This window comes from Aulonocara sp. 'chitande type north' Nkhata Bay, linkage group LG8, assembly GCF_057382095.1.
Source record: "Aulonocara sp. 'chitande type north' Nkhata Bay isolate Kocher_YH1m ecotype deep benthic linkage group LG8, A_spYH_male_GT1.1, whole genome shotgun sequence".
NCBI classification, from domain to species: Eukaryota; Metazoa; Chordata; class Actinopteri; order Cichliformes; family Cichlidae; genus Aulonocara; species Aulonocara sp. 'chitande type north' Nkhata Bay.
The window spans coordinates 6,180,943-6,197,746 of NC_141351.1; the positions used below are offsets into that span (position 1 = coordinate 6,180,943).

Below are 16,804 nucleotides of genomic sequence, written 5' to 3' on the forward strand. Positions count from 1 at the left end.
ATTTACACACTGGAAGATTTAAATTCAGCCAACTTATGGCTGCATTTTTAGTCTTTAAATGTTGTGTTCTCGTGTGTTACTAACCACACTCAGTCTCTCTGAAATGACTTCACACAAACGGAGCCGCTGTAAAACACAGGAAACTGACTGACTTTGCACTTTACTTGTTAAGCATGAGTGGGTTTTTGCTGACAGTTTAAGCTCCGACCCCATTTATGTTAATGGGCGCACTGGTGCTGTTGAACTATTGATGAGCACAACTCGGATGAAAACAAACCATAAAATTATTTAGAATGTAAACCACTGATCTTGTGCCAGAGCATTTCTCCTCTCTTCTTCTTCTTCTTCTTCTTTTTTACATCTCGGGCAGATTTGGTGTGTGCACCCAGAAATACTTAGCAAGCACAAAGAAAGTTCAAAAGCTTCATGTGTTCTAGTGGAACTAAAGTACATTTCACTTCCTTCTCTCTCCATCTGCTGCGCTCAGGTTTGAACTCCATTCTGTTTGCCATCAACATTGACAACAGCGACCTGAACGGCGCCGTAACACGCGGAGGGTCCTCAGTGTCGCACCTCCTCAAGGAGTCCACGCAGGGCATCGGCAGCCTGTGGAAAGAGTCCACTCAGGGGGTTAGCAGCCTGCTGCGAGAGATCGGCACAGCCACAGCTGTGGTGCCTGGCTTCACCCCTAAAGTGGATGGGGCCTCCGACCCACTCCCTGTGGTGCCACGCAGCACCTCTGCTGGTAGGGCAACAGCAGTGTTTGACTTGCTCTTATATGCAAGAAACTGGTGATTTTTTTTTTTAGTTTTGCACTTGATTGATCCAAACACTTTCTGTTTATTTGCTTTGTTTTAGTATTGCAGTATATGTGTTTTTGTAAGTGTCACAAAACCAGCAAAAAGCAACATATGGCTCAGTTTGTGCTTCCATAATGGATGCTTAAACAAGGATGCAGCTCGAGGCATCTGCAGCAGAGAAGAATCCCACCGTGAAGTCTGACCTCATTTAGAAGTCTGCCCCAGTCTGTCCCGTCGGGGGGAAACTCACACCATTTTCTCTCCATATGTTCTCCTCAACGGGACTAAAGCGCCTTTAGACTTTTAACTGTGCGCTGCTGAAACTTTCTGCTGAAATGAATGTAAATGAAATTCTAAGCTGCTGCGCCGGCTCCTCTGAGTGGGAAAGCCTATTCAGATTATTCACCGCTAGAAGACTTGCTAATGCACAGCCAGCCTCTTTGGCTCTGAGAGGAAGGAGACAGACTTTCTTTTATCATCATTCATCTGTTCCTCACAAAAGCCTTCAAAATGACGATAATTGCTTAACAGTCATCATGAGTCTAGCATATCAGCTACTTTCCAAACGAGGAGGAAAAACCAAAGCCAGTGTTGGTCTCAAGTATGAAGACACGGCGCCAGGAAATTCATCACTTTTGTCAGCAGAGGCAGAATCGGCAGATAATACACATAATTGTTTTTTTTTTCCTCATTATGCACAGTTGAGGATGGATAGAAGTGCACATGTTCTGTAATTTGCAAACAGGACTGCTCCCAATTCTGTTGCCAGTCCTCTCCCTCTCTCCTCTCAGTCCAATTTTTGAGTTTTGCATTGCACAAATACCAGTTAAAAGCACTTAAACTAAACTGTAAACAGTTCTTTCACCTTACACTTAAATCATGAATGCAAAATCTGCAAAAGCAGCTGGTAATCGCAGTGTGCTACGTTGATAACATAGACTGTATATAAAAGATAGATGCGCTCTGGTTGCAAAGAGATTATATAGAGGTCTATGAGAAAACAAGCCGACTTCTCGTTCAGTCTATGACATCGGTAAACATTTTTCGTCTCGGTCAAGTGTTTCAACCATTATTGAATAGGTGATGACCTTAAATTTTTCATGCAGTCTTCGACCTCTGGCCAAAATACTCAGTTTGAGGCATCAAATGGGACTTCACTGATCAGTGAGCGGCATCACAGTAGCTACAGCTTGTAATCCACAGATATTTTAGTGCTGATTTTTTAGCTTTTACTGCTTTCTCTATAGAAGATGAATAAAATGACTGTTATGTGTCCTGTGTCTCAGTTATTACACATGATAAAAATGTCAGTATGCAGGTTATCTAAGTCTAAGTTAGCGTTTTAATCTTTTAAGCATTACAGCTGTTTGTAAGATGAAAGTATAAACCTTAAAAATATATAAGTTTTTGTTCACTCCTTTGTAAAAAGAAATATATTTTTCCACCCAGACTCAGGGCTGAGGAAGGAGCGGCGGAAGAAAAAGAAGATCACCAACATCATTTCCTTTGATGATGATCTGGATGGAGGAGCTGAGGATGAGGAGGACGGGGAAGACGACTCCCAGAAGATTGGCGGGATGAGGAAAAGTCACACCGCTCCTGCTCAGAGCAGTGTGGAGGAAGGGATTGACCCTTTGGAGCCGGTCTTCTCGGAGTCGCTTGCCCAGAATGGCATGTCTGAGCCGGGCATAGTCAACTGGGTGGGGTCCCCGCATCCCTGCCGCACACCTCCCATAACGGCGCCTCCGCTGCCTGACACCAAGAGTGTAGACAACGAGGAGGAAGAGGAGGAGATATATAAGCCTAGAGCACAAACCCAAGAGGAAGAGAGGATACCGAGTGATCAGTAAGTGAAAAGAACCGAAGTAGACTAGTAGTAGTTGTACTTTAGACTCTGGTGCTCACAGCAGAAAAAATATATTTGAGAAATTCAGCAAAAAGCAGCATGTGAGCAGTTTGAATGCAGGAGATTTCTTCTTTCTGCGTGCAGCTCGCTAACATTACATTTGAGCTGAAGGACTGTTGACTGTCACACTGTCATGAGCATAAGCCTTTCGTCACAGCTAGACGCATCGCTGCTCCTGCACGGTGATCCGGCTGCGGGTTGTTTAGTTTTGGTAGAAAATAAAAATAGTTCGGGTCATGATCATGACTTCTGGAAAGAGAGATCGGTGCCCTTTTTCTGTAATTGTTTTCTACAAAACTTGCCATCTATAGACCAGAAGAAAATTACTTCAGTTAGATTGCATTTTTATACTTTTAGCACTCAATTTTAAATGTATGTATAAAATGTATGCATGTATAATACCACAAAAAGATATAGAATTTATTTATACCAAAGGTTTTCAAACTGTGAGCCGCGCCTTCCCAGGGTGGCGGAGACGTACATGAACAGCAGAAAGTTCTAATTTGTAGTTTTCAAATAGATACACATTCCCCAGCCACTTTATTAGGCACACCTTGCTGGTCCTGAGCTGGATCCCTTTTTCAACTTGAACTGTCTTCAATCTTCATGGCAGAGATTCAGCAAGGTGCTGGAAACATTCCTCAGAGATTTTGGTCCATATTGACTTGACAACATCACACTGTCGGCTGCACATGTGGAGTACACTGAGCTCACTGTCATGTTCAGCTAATGGGTTTGAGATGATTTGAGGTGGTGCGTTATCCTGCTTGAGTTGAGCATCAGAAGATGGTGCACTGTGGTCGAACAGAGATGGACATGGTCAGAAACAATACTTGGGTAGAGAGTTATTAAATTAAATTATACCACCACCATCATCACTCTGAACCCTTGATACCCCATGGTTTTATGTCAAATTCTGACTCGCACATGCAAACATTGAGCAGTTAATCGAGACTCAACAGACCAGGCAACTTTTCCAGTCTCATATTGTCCAGTTTTGGCAAGCCTGTGTTAATTGTAGCCTCAGTTTCCTGTTTTTAACTGACAGTAGTGGCAGCTGGTGCAGTTATTGCTGCTTTTGTAGTCCATCTGTAGGCTGGACAGAGTGGTTACTGTTGTAGAGAAATGCCACTGGATGATTATTTCCTCTTTTTTGGACTGTTCTCTTTAGATTCTAGAGGTGGTTGTGTGGGAAAGTCCCAGCAGATCAGCAGTCTCTGAGTTAGTCAAACCATCATTTGGCACCAACAACCCTGCCACATTCAAAGTCACTTAAATTATCTTCTGCCCCAGAAAAAGCTTGGTTTAATTTCAACCTCTCATTTTGGCCATGTCTGTATGCTTACATGCACTTGGTTTATGCTGTGTGATTGGCTGATTATCATTATTATGCTGTGTTAACAGGTGTGTCTGTTACAGGTGTGTCAGACTTTGAACACACCACAATAAACTGACCTGTAGGTCAATTTATTCACTGATTCCTCAAGCAGCAAACTGACCAAGAGTGAAATTGTGCTGTTTTAGGGTGGTGGTGGGCAGCCTGTCCAGCGTGTCCACGTGGAGCCCTCTACAAGTCATGGCTGGACACAGCAGCGCAGACATCCTCATTCCTGTGAACCCTGCCGATCCTCAGTCAGGTACTGCAGCAGCGGTTAGTGGCTCACGTCACAGTGGAAATGCACAATTCACACAAATAGCCAAAGATTGATTGTAGTTCTGTGGGAACTCATGAAATTTCTTGTCCCAAAATGATATCACGAGGATCAATCAGGAGTACACAATTTCATGCAATCTAGGCAAACATAACATTCACACATCAGTGCCTCTGGCAGTCTTTGATGGGGGACCTGAAAGGCCATAAAGGGAAATGGTCCTTATTTCTCTTGCAGTAGGCATGCTGTGTTTTTACTGCTGATCAGAGCGGCTTTCCGTGAAGGATTTATTTCATCGAATGAAACGCAGGGACTTTCTCTTTTGGCTTCCAGCTTTACTTTCACTTTGTTTCAGTGAGCTCCGTGGAAGACACGGCCGCATTTCCTGTTCAGTGTGAGTCGGCAGGATCAGTGGGAAACTGCGAGAGCAGCAGCAGATCTCAGCTCACGTTCAAGTAAGCTGTCGTTTCAGGCAGAAGTGCTGTGAAACATTCTTCACTTCCAGGCCTCCTCAATGTGACGTTGTGCTGCAGCTTAATGTGCAAAATAAAATAAGCAATTCCAAGATGTGATTCCTCTTTCGAATTCTTTCAGTATGGAGTCCAGTCCAACAACGCAGCCTGCTCCGCTCTCCAGCGCGCTGTCAACATCTGCTTTGCCCGAGTCCATGACAGTGGGTGAGTGTGCTTTCTTTATCCGTCTGTCTGTCGCTTACTATTTCTCGCCTCCCCTCTCTTCTTAATGTTCCCAAAACTGTTCAGTGATATGAATCATTGCGGCGTTTGACGCATGGTATTCACGACAGCTGAGCAGCATATTTTATTCAGTCACTCTGACAAGAAAGGTTCAAACATGCCCACGAACAAGATGGATTTGATCTCTTTTGGTGCGGAGCTGTGGGTTGGTTGCCAAACAAAAACATGTTGTTACTCGCGCATTTATTCGTGACCCTCAATTAGTTTCTTGGGAGTACGAGTAAAAAACGCCTTAAGAGGAACAGAAGAGTTAATTACAAATTGCTAAGAAGCACCTGCTGGATACACAACAAAATACTCATTTAGCTAGCAAAACTTCAGATAAAGAAAAATGTTTTCAATTAATATTTTTATTTTCTTGCATGCATGATTGTAGAATTTGTAAAATTGTGCACTGATGCATGCAAGAAAAACAACATGCATGAGACTCTCTTCAGCCCAAAAGGTGATATGTGCATTACACACACACACACTTTGTCTAACCTCAAAACATACATTTAAACTTGCTTTTATCAGCAAAATGTGTGTGTGAGAAATTTGAGTTTGCGCAGCTGAATAACGAGTGGCCCAAAACGCCACAAACCTCTCCTAAATTGAATGAAACATACAAACGCCTTACATTAGATTTGACTGCAGGAAACTCACTTGTCAAATTATCTGTTCCTCAAGAGGCTTCACCCAGAAGATGATCAGATTTCAAGCTGTAGGCCCAGAAGTTTGTGACCGTAATGAATCCTTTGAAAGTCCTGACATGTCTTTCTTGGGAAATTTCTCCACAGCTGTGGAACCCGGAGCAAATGAAATTGAACTTCCTGATTAGTGTTTTCAAACCTTGTTGTCATTTTTCTTGGCGGATAAACTGATCTAATTGCAGTGAGTTAAGCCCTTCGCCCAGAGACTGTTCATTGTGTTTTGATTATCAAATCATCCACCAGGTGGCGCTGTTGTTCCAGTATTCTGACATGTTACTGTATGTACTCTATGGACTCGCTGTTTGCTTGGGAGCATGGCAAAAATCAGATTGTGAGAATGCCTGTAGTTCACATCAAATTTCTGATCTGTAAGAAAACAAAAAACAAAAACACAGAAAACTAAAATGAAATCACATGATGGACATTTTGGTGTGTGCGACCAGCTCACTGAACACACAGACTTTTTTTCCTCTTGCCTGGAGTCTGCTTGGTGTTCTGCTCAGTGCCCCGGAGCTAATCAGAGCTTAGACCCTTAGACGCCCAGACGGATGCTGTTTGAGATTTTGGGATTTAGTGTGTGTGTGTGAGAGAGAGAAAGACGGAGAAAGCCAGAGGAGGGAAGGTGAGGGGGAACTGCTCTTAAGCACCGGGACTGAGTGGTCGTCTAGTCCATTAGTCCTCAGTAAGAGGAGGCCAGAGGGTCAAAGAGAGAGAAGGGGAGAGAGCTGGTGATCTGAAGTTTCTCTCATAGAGGCAAAGAGCAGAGAGGATGGTTTTCATGGTTACACAAGGCCTTTAAAAGATGTAGAATAGCAGATTTCAATAGCTTCTTCTTCCTTCAAAGACAAATCCTGCCTGAAACTCTAACGTCACATTTAGGTATCAGACCTTAAAGAGCAAAAGAGCTTCTCTCCAGACTGAGTCACATCACACAAGGAGGAAACCAGTGGACAGAGGCAGAGATACCGTTTTTGACTTGATTCAGTTTTTATATTTTCAGTAAAAGATCAGAGCTTCTTCTCAGCTGAAAAACTCCTATTCACTTTGCTCTCCCTGGCTCTGTTGCTTTTGCACCTAAGCCAAAACAACAGTTCCCCCTGAGATTTGTGCAGAATCGTCTGAAAGGAGAAGGAAAAATACGCAGAACATGTCTGATTAAACCTTGATTTTATAGCGTTTCACTCTGGGTTTTGCCTTTAGGTAAAATCCACTTTGTATTGATCTAAACTGCAGGTTAAACTTTCCATAGAGACGTGCCACCATTTCATACGTGGAATTGAGTGGACTTGTCAACAAGAGTAACGGTGAGCCTGTGAAAACACCAGAGTGATGCATGCAAAATACTAAATTACTCGAACTGATTAGGTTTAGATTGTGTTATACATTTGTACTATGTTATTAGAGCACACTGAAGGGCAGTAAAAACAGCCCATGATGTTGTTTGCCTGTTTAGTGAGTACATTTTTGATAAATTCAGAAGGTGCTGGATTTATTTAAAGGCGTGCTGGAGAACCTGAAGGAAAAACTGTGTTAGGAGAAAAAAGAAGGATGAGGGGTGCAGTGTGAGCTCGGCCTCAGTGATTTCCTTCTGGGTCTGACAGCTCATGAGGCCAAGCGGTCGACTGATTGGAGAGTATGGAGTTTGTAATTCACAAGACTCCCTTATTACAAGGCGTAGCTCTCGCCTAATGCATCTGTTATTGGAACGATTGAGCCGGGGCGTGCACGTGCTGGCGGAAGTGCACGCTGTCTTGTTTTCCTGGAAAGATGGCTCTTCCACGCAGAGCCTGAGCACAGAGGTGCGTGCGTCTGTCTTGCTGCACACAGACTTGTGCTGTAATTTGTTCACGTCCTCTTGTGCGGACAGGGGGTCGTCTGGCTCTACTGAAGTCCCTAATGGCTCGTCCGTGGCAGCCGCTGTGAACGCGTGGTTGGACTAAAGGTCACGTTTATTTCTGGCCTGCTGATGTGGAGAATGGAGCTGTGGAGATAATCGAGTTTTTCCCCTTTCTCCTCACTGTTGTGCTTGTCATCGCTTTTCTTCTTCGCCTTTCCTTTTTCCTCGTCCTCCTCCAAACAGGCACTTATCCCGGGGTTAGATGAGAGACCTGCTCATGTCTGTGGCTATATCGACACCCTACATTAGCCATGAAAACAAAGCTAAGGTCTTTGCATGTGTGTAATTCAGGACATGCAAAATGCAGGATGGATTAGCTCTGTGTCTCACGGTTAATATTTATGGAAGTCCTGGTAACAGCCTAGTTAGGCACTTTGAAACCTCAACGCTCACCTCCGAGCGTAACTATGGAGATGAGTCACCGTGCAACTGCGCAGCTTGGCCCAAATCTGTCCTCAACATCAGGATGGAGATTAACATCACCCGGCAGCAGACTGCTGGCAGACTTTGGCTGCGACTGATACAGTTCCACTGACTGACGCTTTAAGCTGGAAGAAAAAGACCCGGAGACCTTTAAACTGAAGTTGCTGCCACACATATGACACAAATGTCACCGTTATATTTATTAGGGATTAATCTGTCGGTTATTTTTTCTGTGAATTGATTTTCCGGTCTATGAAATGTCAGAAATTGGAAGAAAAAAAACTGTTTTCCTCAGAGCTATTTGATTTGTCTTTTTTGATGTAACTCCATAGACATATATAATTCATAAGGTCAAGAATTTTTCACTGCTTCAGCTTGCTCTCTTTTTTTGTTTTAGCCAAACTTTAGAGCGACAGTATCCAAAATTTCGAGTGGTCCTGCCCAGTTTCAGATATTTTGCTGTGCACTCAAACTCTGATTTTCAGTGATTCGTTTCAATCTTTTCTTGAGTTGTTCCCGAGTTTTAGTCGCACAGTTTTGCTCCTGGCACTTGACAGCCACCATTCTGTTATTATTGCCTTCCTGCCACTATGAAGATATAAACAATCTAAATTTGATCCCATGGATTTGTGTTAATACACTGCTCGAAAACAAATACATAAATAATGGAACACTTAAATCACACATCTTGATGAACTAAATATTGAAGCTTAAAATCTTTACTGATTTTAACAGTCAGTCAAAGCGAAACCACCAACAGTGTGAGGGCTGGATGAAGTCATCAGGTGATCCTGTGGCTAAGTAGACCGTATGCCTGTACGCACTCATCATAACATCTGGGCACACTCCTGTGGATGTTGTCCCGGGGGATCCCCTCCCAGACATGGATCCGAGCATCAGTGAGCTCTTGGACAGACTGTGGTGCTATGTTGTGGCTTTGGATGCATGACACATAATATCCCAGAGGTTCCTAGTTGGATGCATTGTGGGGTATGTTAGGTCCAGTCAGTGGCATCGATGGCCGAGCACTTTCCTACACCAGGGAACCCGAGGCCTGCTGCATTTTCAGGTCTGAGGATTTCTCGGTAACAGCAGTCAGGCTACTGTTGGCTAATAAAGGTCTGTATTACTGATCAACACAGTCGGAGAGAAGTTCAGAAGGTAGAAAACCTAGTATAACCTTGGTACTGTAATCCCTTATTCCCTTGTGAGAATCGAGTACAAAAGAGGGAATGCCTGCTCAGTAAAATAAAAGCAAATTATGTTCAGATGATTGTAATTATTAGATATTTGTGAGGTAATTGTGTTTTTGTTTACTAGCACGGCAGAGCAGAGTTTACATGAACCCAAATCTAAACCTGGATTCACTCTTAGATTTTCTTGGCTTTGTTTCTTTCGTCAAAGTTTTTAGTAGCTACCACAAAAGTATGTTTTATTGTGGCAATAAAAGTGCTGCTCTCTGTGAGTCCGATGGATCTCATTCTGTATAACTCCTGTCAGCTGAATAAAAAAAAAACAAGTTAAACCTGATTTTATCAAAGCAGTTCATCTTTGTGACAGAACAAAAATCTCACATTAATACAGCAAGTGCGGCGTGTGGGATGCTGTTATTTCTACATTTGAAAGCTGTATGATATGAGTTTATGCATATTACTGTGTGTAGTCTTTGTGTGTCTGTGATGCATTGGAAGCAGTTTCTATGCAGAAATCTCACCGCAGTGTCTCTTCTGCAGTGGAGCTGCGTCAGGCCATTGTAGCCATGATGAACAGGAAGGACGAACTGGAAGAACAAAACACGTACGTTGGGATTCACTCCTCTTACCTGCTGCTTGCAAACTTTCAAATGCTCCATCACGCACACGTACTTAGGCTGGAAGAACTTCTCTTATTCGCCTCCAGAGACTGTGACTTGCAGCGATTTAATAGATGCTAAAAAAGAAGTTAAGCATGCTGAAAGTCAAAGGTCAATAGTCCTATTGATAAGCTCAAAAATACAATACATATTTATTTCTCTTATAGATTTGAAAGCAAAAAGGTTGACTGAAGTACTTTACAAGTTAGTTAAAGAAAACAAGATGAAACAACTGATCAATAAATTAAAAATGATACAGTGAAATAAAACATAAAAACCAAAAATACAATAAAATAGACTAAACTGCTTTAATGGGAACCATGGCTGTACTATGAGAATTTGGAGTTGTTTAAGTTGCACTGCCTGGTTAAATAGTTGGTTGCCATTTAAAAATAAAAAGTAAGTAAAAGGATCTCACATTTTCTAATATAAAAAATGGACAGGGAGCCTTTATAGACCTGATGAAACTGGAGTGATGCAAAATCTGTTAAACGAGCAGCATTTTGACTGCCTGCGAGCAACAAGCAGATACAAGCTATTGCAGTAGTCCAATCTAGAGCTGATGAAAGCATAAATATGGATTTTTAAGGCCTTTTGGAGGAAGATGGGATTTTGCTTTGGGAATCTGACGCAGGTGATAAAAGCTGTGTTAACCCGTCTCTAACATCTCGTAGACAGGAAAATAAATCTGGATGGTGTCAGCGTAACAATGGAAGTGAATTTTGTACTTCCTGAAGATCGATCCCAAAGGCAGCATATATAATGAAAACTGAGTAGGACCCAACATGGACCCCTGAGGTACGCCACAACAAATCTAAAATAACTAAAAGAGCAGAAAAACCAGAGTCAGCAGTTAAGAAAAGACCATTAAAATACAAATACCACAAGTGTCTAAAAAGGTCTGATGATTAAAGTCGATTTTAAGAAGTTTTCTTTTTGAAAAAAAAGCTGCACAACAGCGCATATGAAAGCAGGTGATACACAACCCGATGACAAAGAAGGATTTACTAGCCTGAATATTATGAAGGGTTTCCTTAAGAAGATGAGAGGCGAGGATCTCTCTATATAATTAAAGTGAATCTCCTGCCAAGCAGAGGTTAGAATTTCATACTAAATGATTTAAATTTAGGGTATTAAATTAACGACACAGGCACAGATTAAGTGCTGATTAAATATTTTATATCAGAGCTAAATGTAAATCAGTCTGTCAGTTAGTGCTGCAATTAAAGCAAGTATCGTCAGTTTATCTAATCTGTTTATGAAAATAACATCCCCAGTATTTTAACATTTAGAGGATTAAGCCTGTGTATGGGATGCTACCTGAATGTGATAGTGATAGAAGCCTGTGTTATTTATGCATAAACATGCATGGCAGCTGCTTTTTAAATTGTTTTTTTCTTTAGGTCTCTTCGCAGTCTGCTGGATGGGGAGATGGAGCACTCAGCAGGCCTGAGGCAGGAAACCGATCTGCTGAAGAAGAAGCTGGCAGAACTGGAAGAGAGGCACTCAGCGAAGGTCCAGGCGCTGGCCAGGTAACACGTGATGACTGCGGACCATACGTTAATACGTAACATCTGCCTGCACAGTGGATGATTGAAACTGCACGTAGCAGGGGACTTATTCTATTAACGTTTAACAAGTTAATGCACTCTTAACAAATGAATGAGAGCAAAGAGTGCAGATTTAAAAATACTGCTTTTGATTTCAGGTGACAGTAAATTTAGATTATTGTGTGCGCCAAAGCATTTGCACGCTGACGTAAACAGACGATTTATTTGTTTTTGTCTACTGGTCAGAAAACTCATTTTTTACTCTTATTGACACTTTGGACCACAGGTTATTCAATTTGTTGACTTTCAGTCAGAAAATTGTTAATGGCACCTCTGATATAACAAATGAAGTCCCATTCGAAGCTTCCACACTATAACCCTTTGGGCACACAAAATAGTGGCAGAATATGATGTCAAATGATCTTCTGGTTTCACCTCTAGCAAGAAATTGTAACATTTATGATTTTCTGGCACATATTTACCCATACAGTAGTTTTAAATTTATATATTCTTGAGTCAATATATTTTGCGGGGAAAATGAGAAATAGGTGCAGTCATGGATTGAAAAGTGTGCGCACATGTATGGAAGAGGGGAAAAACAGTTTGCACAATTCTAATGAGTTTGAAAGTCAATACTTGTTAGGACCACCTTTTGTGCTTTAACACAGTCTGAACTCTGTCAGGCAGCTTTCTTGTCATTTCTTTAGGTAGTCTTGTGGAATTGTTCTCCAGGTTTCTTGAAGGACATTCAAAGCTCTTTGATGTTGGCTTTTGTTCTGTTCTCTGTCAGGACGATCCCACACTGCTTCAGTAATGTTGACTGATAATGTTCCAGTGTTTGTTTTTCTATCCAGGTATGCTTTCACTCCGTTGGCAGTGTGTTTGGAATCAGTGTCACGCTGAAAAATAAAACAATTTCTAATGGCACGCGTCACAGATGACAGATGGCATTGCATGGTGGCTCAAAATCTGACTGCATTTTTCTGCATTCATAATTCTGTCACTTTTAACAAAATCCCCAACACCACTGGCTGAAACGCGTCCCCAAACCATGACAGAGCCTCCACTATGCTTTACAGATGGCTGTAGACACTGTTGTACCTCTCCTTCATACATTTTGAGTCCATAAAAGAATATTTTGAGTCCAGTTCTTGTGTAATTTTTCATACCTCAGCCTTTTTCTCCTGGTTTCCCCTCCTTAAGAATGGCTTCTTGACAGCCACCCTTCCACTGAGATCATTTCTGATGAGGCTTCAGGGCCATGTGTATCCCTCAGGTCCTGTGTCATGTTCAAATGGCCTCCACAGTCACCAGATCTCAATCCAGTCGTCTGGACTGAAACGAGAGATTCACATCATGGATGTGCAGCTGACAAATGTGCAGCAACTGTGTGATGCTATTATGTTATCAGCACCTTGCTAAATCTATGTCATGAAGAATTACGTCTGTTCTAAAAGCAAAAGGGCACCCAGCCCAGCGCCAGCAAAGTGCACCCAAACAAACATAAAAACCCAAATGGCTGCTGATTGTAGTTTAAGGACAAATGGTGTATGGATGATGTTGTGGTGGGAGGATTTGTCACACCAGTGTTTGAAAACACTTTTTTAAAATTCCAGAAATGGAGCTGCATGACATTTAAATATTTTATATTCTGGCACATTGAGCATTAACCGCTTAATGCGTTAAAAACAATGCATTTTGGCTTTTTGTTTGCACTGACACTGTCAGTAGAATGCAGGTGGAACTGCATGATCATCCAAGTCATGTAAACAGAGTGTCTCCAGATGGGGCAGTGCAGCAAAAACACTGACTGCAACTGAATATAGTCCTAAGCAGTTACACCTGTGTTTTACACTTCAGTAGGACTGGAGTCAAAGATACAGGCATGTTATTGACTGCTCCATTCATTAGCTGTATGGATCCACATATTTAAACCAAAAAGTTTTCAGTCAGCAGAGCAGAAGAAACACTGTGTTAAAGCTGTAATAGCCTCAAGGACTTTCATGTCTGTGATTAAAGCTGCCTTGTTGCTGAGGATTGTGCAAGGCCTTTCCTTAGACCTGCTGTACCTGCGTCACTGTTTTACACATAATAACAGTAATTACCACTAGGGCTGCTCAATTAATCGAATTTTAATCACGATTACGATCTGGGCTTTCAACGATCATTAAAAATGACTGAGCCGATTATTAGCCCCTCCCTCATTTATCCGCGACACCTTAAAGGCCGGTCCGTGAAAATATTGTCGGGCATAAACCGGTCCGTGGCGCAAAAAAGGTTGGAGACCGCTGATTAAGAGGACCCGAGGGAAGCTCGGAAAGCTAAGCAGAAGTTATTTGGAGAGGAGAGTGACTGCTGTTGGTTGAAAAGAGAGTTTAAAAAAAAAAAAAACTTCAGTGGTGTTGCACACTATTTTATATTATTTTTTAAAGTCATTGTTAACCCTTTAAAGCCGGTCAGAGCAGCACGCTCCGTTTTGCGTAACTATTTTTAAATACCTGTAGAACCTGAACCGTGTAAGCTAGCGCAATAATTTGTTTTGCATATGAAACCGGAGGAGTTGTACTTACATCTGATGCCATCAGCTTGTCCTCGGTCACGGTTTCGTTCCACATATAGCTTTGCAAAAATTGCATAAAAAGCGCTTGCAGGAACAAAAACATAATATTCCAGAAACACGCTTTGCCGTTCCTATCAGCTGTTCGTAACACTTCCCACAGTGAAATGATGCACATGCTGTTTTCTTTGCAAATTTGCATCATAGGATTGTTTTTTGTTTTTCCTGCAGTATATAAAAATTGGTGTATCTCCAAAATAAAACTATGAAGACACTCAAAATAAATTTCCTGTTGTTGTAAACTATTTTTTGCAACTTTATTGTATTTAAAGTTTTGAGGGATAAACCTCTTAAACTTCTCCAAGTAGAAATATATGTAAACAAAACAAAAGCGATTTTCAATTTTTTTTGTAGTTTATTGCACTTTTTTGCATTTTATGTAATTACTATGGACTTAATGCATACATATTATTAAAATATGGGCTATAACAGTTGTATTGATGTATAGCAACTTGAAATGCTCCCACAAATGGCACTACAGCATGTAAAAAAATAATATAAGCTCTGGTGGACTTGGTTCTATGGTAGGTCTTAAAGGGTTAAATAAATATCGTCAAATAATCGTGATCTCAATTTCAGTGAAAATAATCGTGATTATCATTTTTGCCATAATCGAGCAGCCCTAATTACCACTAATGGCAAGAGCTTTACGCAGACAGGAAAAGGAAACTATATTTGTGCACTGTTAAGTTTCCCCATCGAGTTCAGTCTACTCATGATTAAAAGAACTAGAGGATACATGTCAGAGCAGAGTAGGAAACTTTACCCCATTCATACTCTGTGTGTGAGATTTCCTTTTCCTAAATCGCAGATACAGTCAGTGTTATCCCAATAATTGGCCATCTACGGTTCACTGAAAGTGGCCTCTATCACCTTGGCATGTGCCCAGAGTCCTCAGTCAAGCCCTGAGCCCTTTAAATAGATGACTAGTCATCCTGCAGCAGTCGAAACAGAAAGCCCCAGCAAGCAAGATTGTAGCCTCCCACAGTAAATCAATCCACTAGCTGGGATTGATTGGGTGACTCAAGTTAAGTGTGTGGAGACTGAATCTGATGGGTTTGTTGTTGGGAGCGGACAGGGCAGCAGCTGACTGAGCCGTTTAATATGTGATGATGTTCATATGGAGCACTTTAATGGGGTGGAAATGACACGAGGTAGAGAGGCAGTGAGAACAAGAGAGGACTGTGACCTACAGTTTGCATTTTCACACAATCAATCGCACTCAGACACATAAATCTGTTTCTGTAGTCTGCTGCTAAATCTCAAGTGCTGCTTTTCCTTCTCAGCCAAATCTGTCTCGATCAATAGCGGCTATAAATACCGTTGAAGGAGCAGCTAGCCGCTGAATGAGGGCTTGGAGCTGTCGGCATCATTCTGTGAAAGCGGCTACTGGCAACTGTTGCTATGTGCCCCACAATTCTTCATCATTACTGCGTTAATGGTGAATTGAGTCAGTTTTGACACTGAAATGGTAACATCTTAACACTCATAAGAACGACTGCTTTTCTTGTTGACCCGATGGAAGTGCTTTACTCCCGTTTAATTAATCGAGACATTGTTTAATCTGAGATTAATTTGAGAGGAATCACTTTGCTGCCTCTGGCACTGTGCAGGTTAACTTTTTATCTTTACCACCAGATGGTCCTGCTGTTTGAGGAAGTCATCTTATTTTAGAAATCTTCTGAACGATCCTTCTTACATAGTAGAGTGATACCCATACTAAAGGAAGTGTCTTATATACACAAAGCGTGTATGGATGCCTGCGTGTGTGTGAGCCTGGTCGTACATGGGGGTGGCGGAGGATGAGCAAGCCTCCATACATAGATTCCGGCTGACGTAGACTCAGGCAGAGGGGAGTGGGCTAAAACGAGCAGCTGCCCACTTTACCGACTTACTCACAGATCCATCCACATATAACACGAGAGTGTAAGACCCATACTCACACATTGTGACATTGCAACCCACAACTAGGGCTGCTCGATTATGGCAAAAATGGTAATCACGATTATTTTCACTGAAATTGAGATCTCGATTATTTGACGATATTTATTTAACCCTTTAAGACCTACTGTAGAACCAAGTCCGCCAGAGCTTATATTATTTTTTTACATGTTGTAGTGCCATTTGTGGGAGCATTTCAAGTTGCTAAATAACTGTTATAGCCCATATTTTAATAATATGTATGCATTAAGTCCATAGTAACTACATTAATTGCAAAAAAGTGCAATAAATTACAAAAAAAAATTGAAAATCGTTTTTGGTTTTTTTTTTTACATATATTTCTACTTGGAGAAATTTAAGAGGTTTATCCCTCAAAACAACAGGAAATTTATTTTGAGTGTCTTCATAGTTTTATTTTGGAGATACAGCAATTTTTATATACTGCAGGAAAAACAAAAAAAACAATCCTATGATGCAAATTTGCAAAGAAAACAGCAGGCGCATCAAAATAAACTATTTCCAGCAGTGCAATTCGAGCTCTAAGCATCCCAGCAACTATTCAGAAAAGTCAAACATGACCAGTGTAGGCTTTTAAGGCCTACAAGTAAAAAACTACATTTCCGCGAAAATGACGTCACTTCCGGTTTCGGCCAGGAAATGGCGGACATGCGACAGTTCGCGCTGACGTTTGTTTCACTGTGGGAAGTGTTACGAACAGC

The 16,804-nt window shown here is 41.6% G+C and overlaps 1 protein-coding gene across 2 annotated transcripts in view; it reads left to right on the forward strand.

Moving 5' to 3' along the window:
* The window catches only part of snx29 (sorting nexin 29), a 143,847-nt gene that overhangs the window by 9,405 nt on the left and 117,638 nt on the right, over window positions 1-16,804 (forward strand). For both annotated transcript variants that reach the window (XM_086302996.1, XM_086302997.1), the window contains exons 7-13: window positions 488-745; window positions 2,250-2,646; window positions 4,231-4,343; window positions 4,714-4,813; window positions 4,953-5,035; window positions 9,859-9,922; window positions 11,381-11,509. In XM_086302996.1, the coding sequence (XP_086159122.1) occupies window positions 488-745; window positions 2,250-2,646; window positions 4,231-4,343; window positions 4,714-4,813; window positions 4,953-5,035; window positions 9,859-9,922; window positions 11,381-11,509 (1,144 nt within the window). The remainder of the gene's footprint in view (window positions 1-487; window positions 746-2,249; window positions 2,647-4,230; window positions 4,344-4,713; window positions 4,814-4,952; window positions 5,036-9,858; window positions 9,923-11,380; window positions 11,510-16,804) is intronic.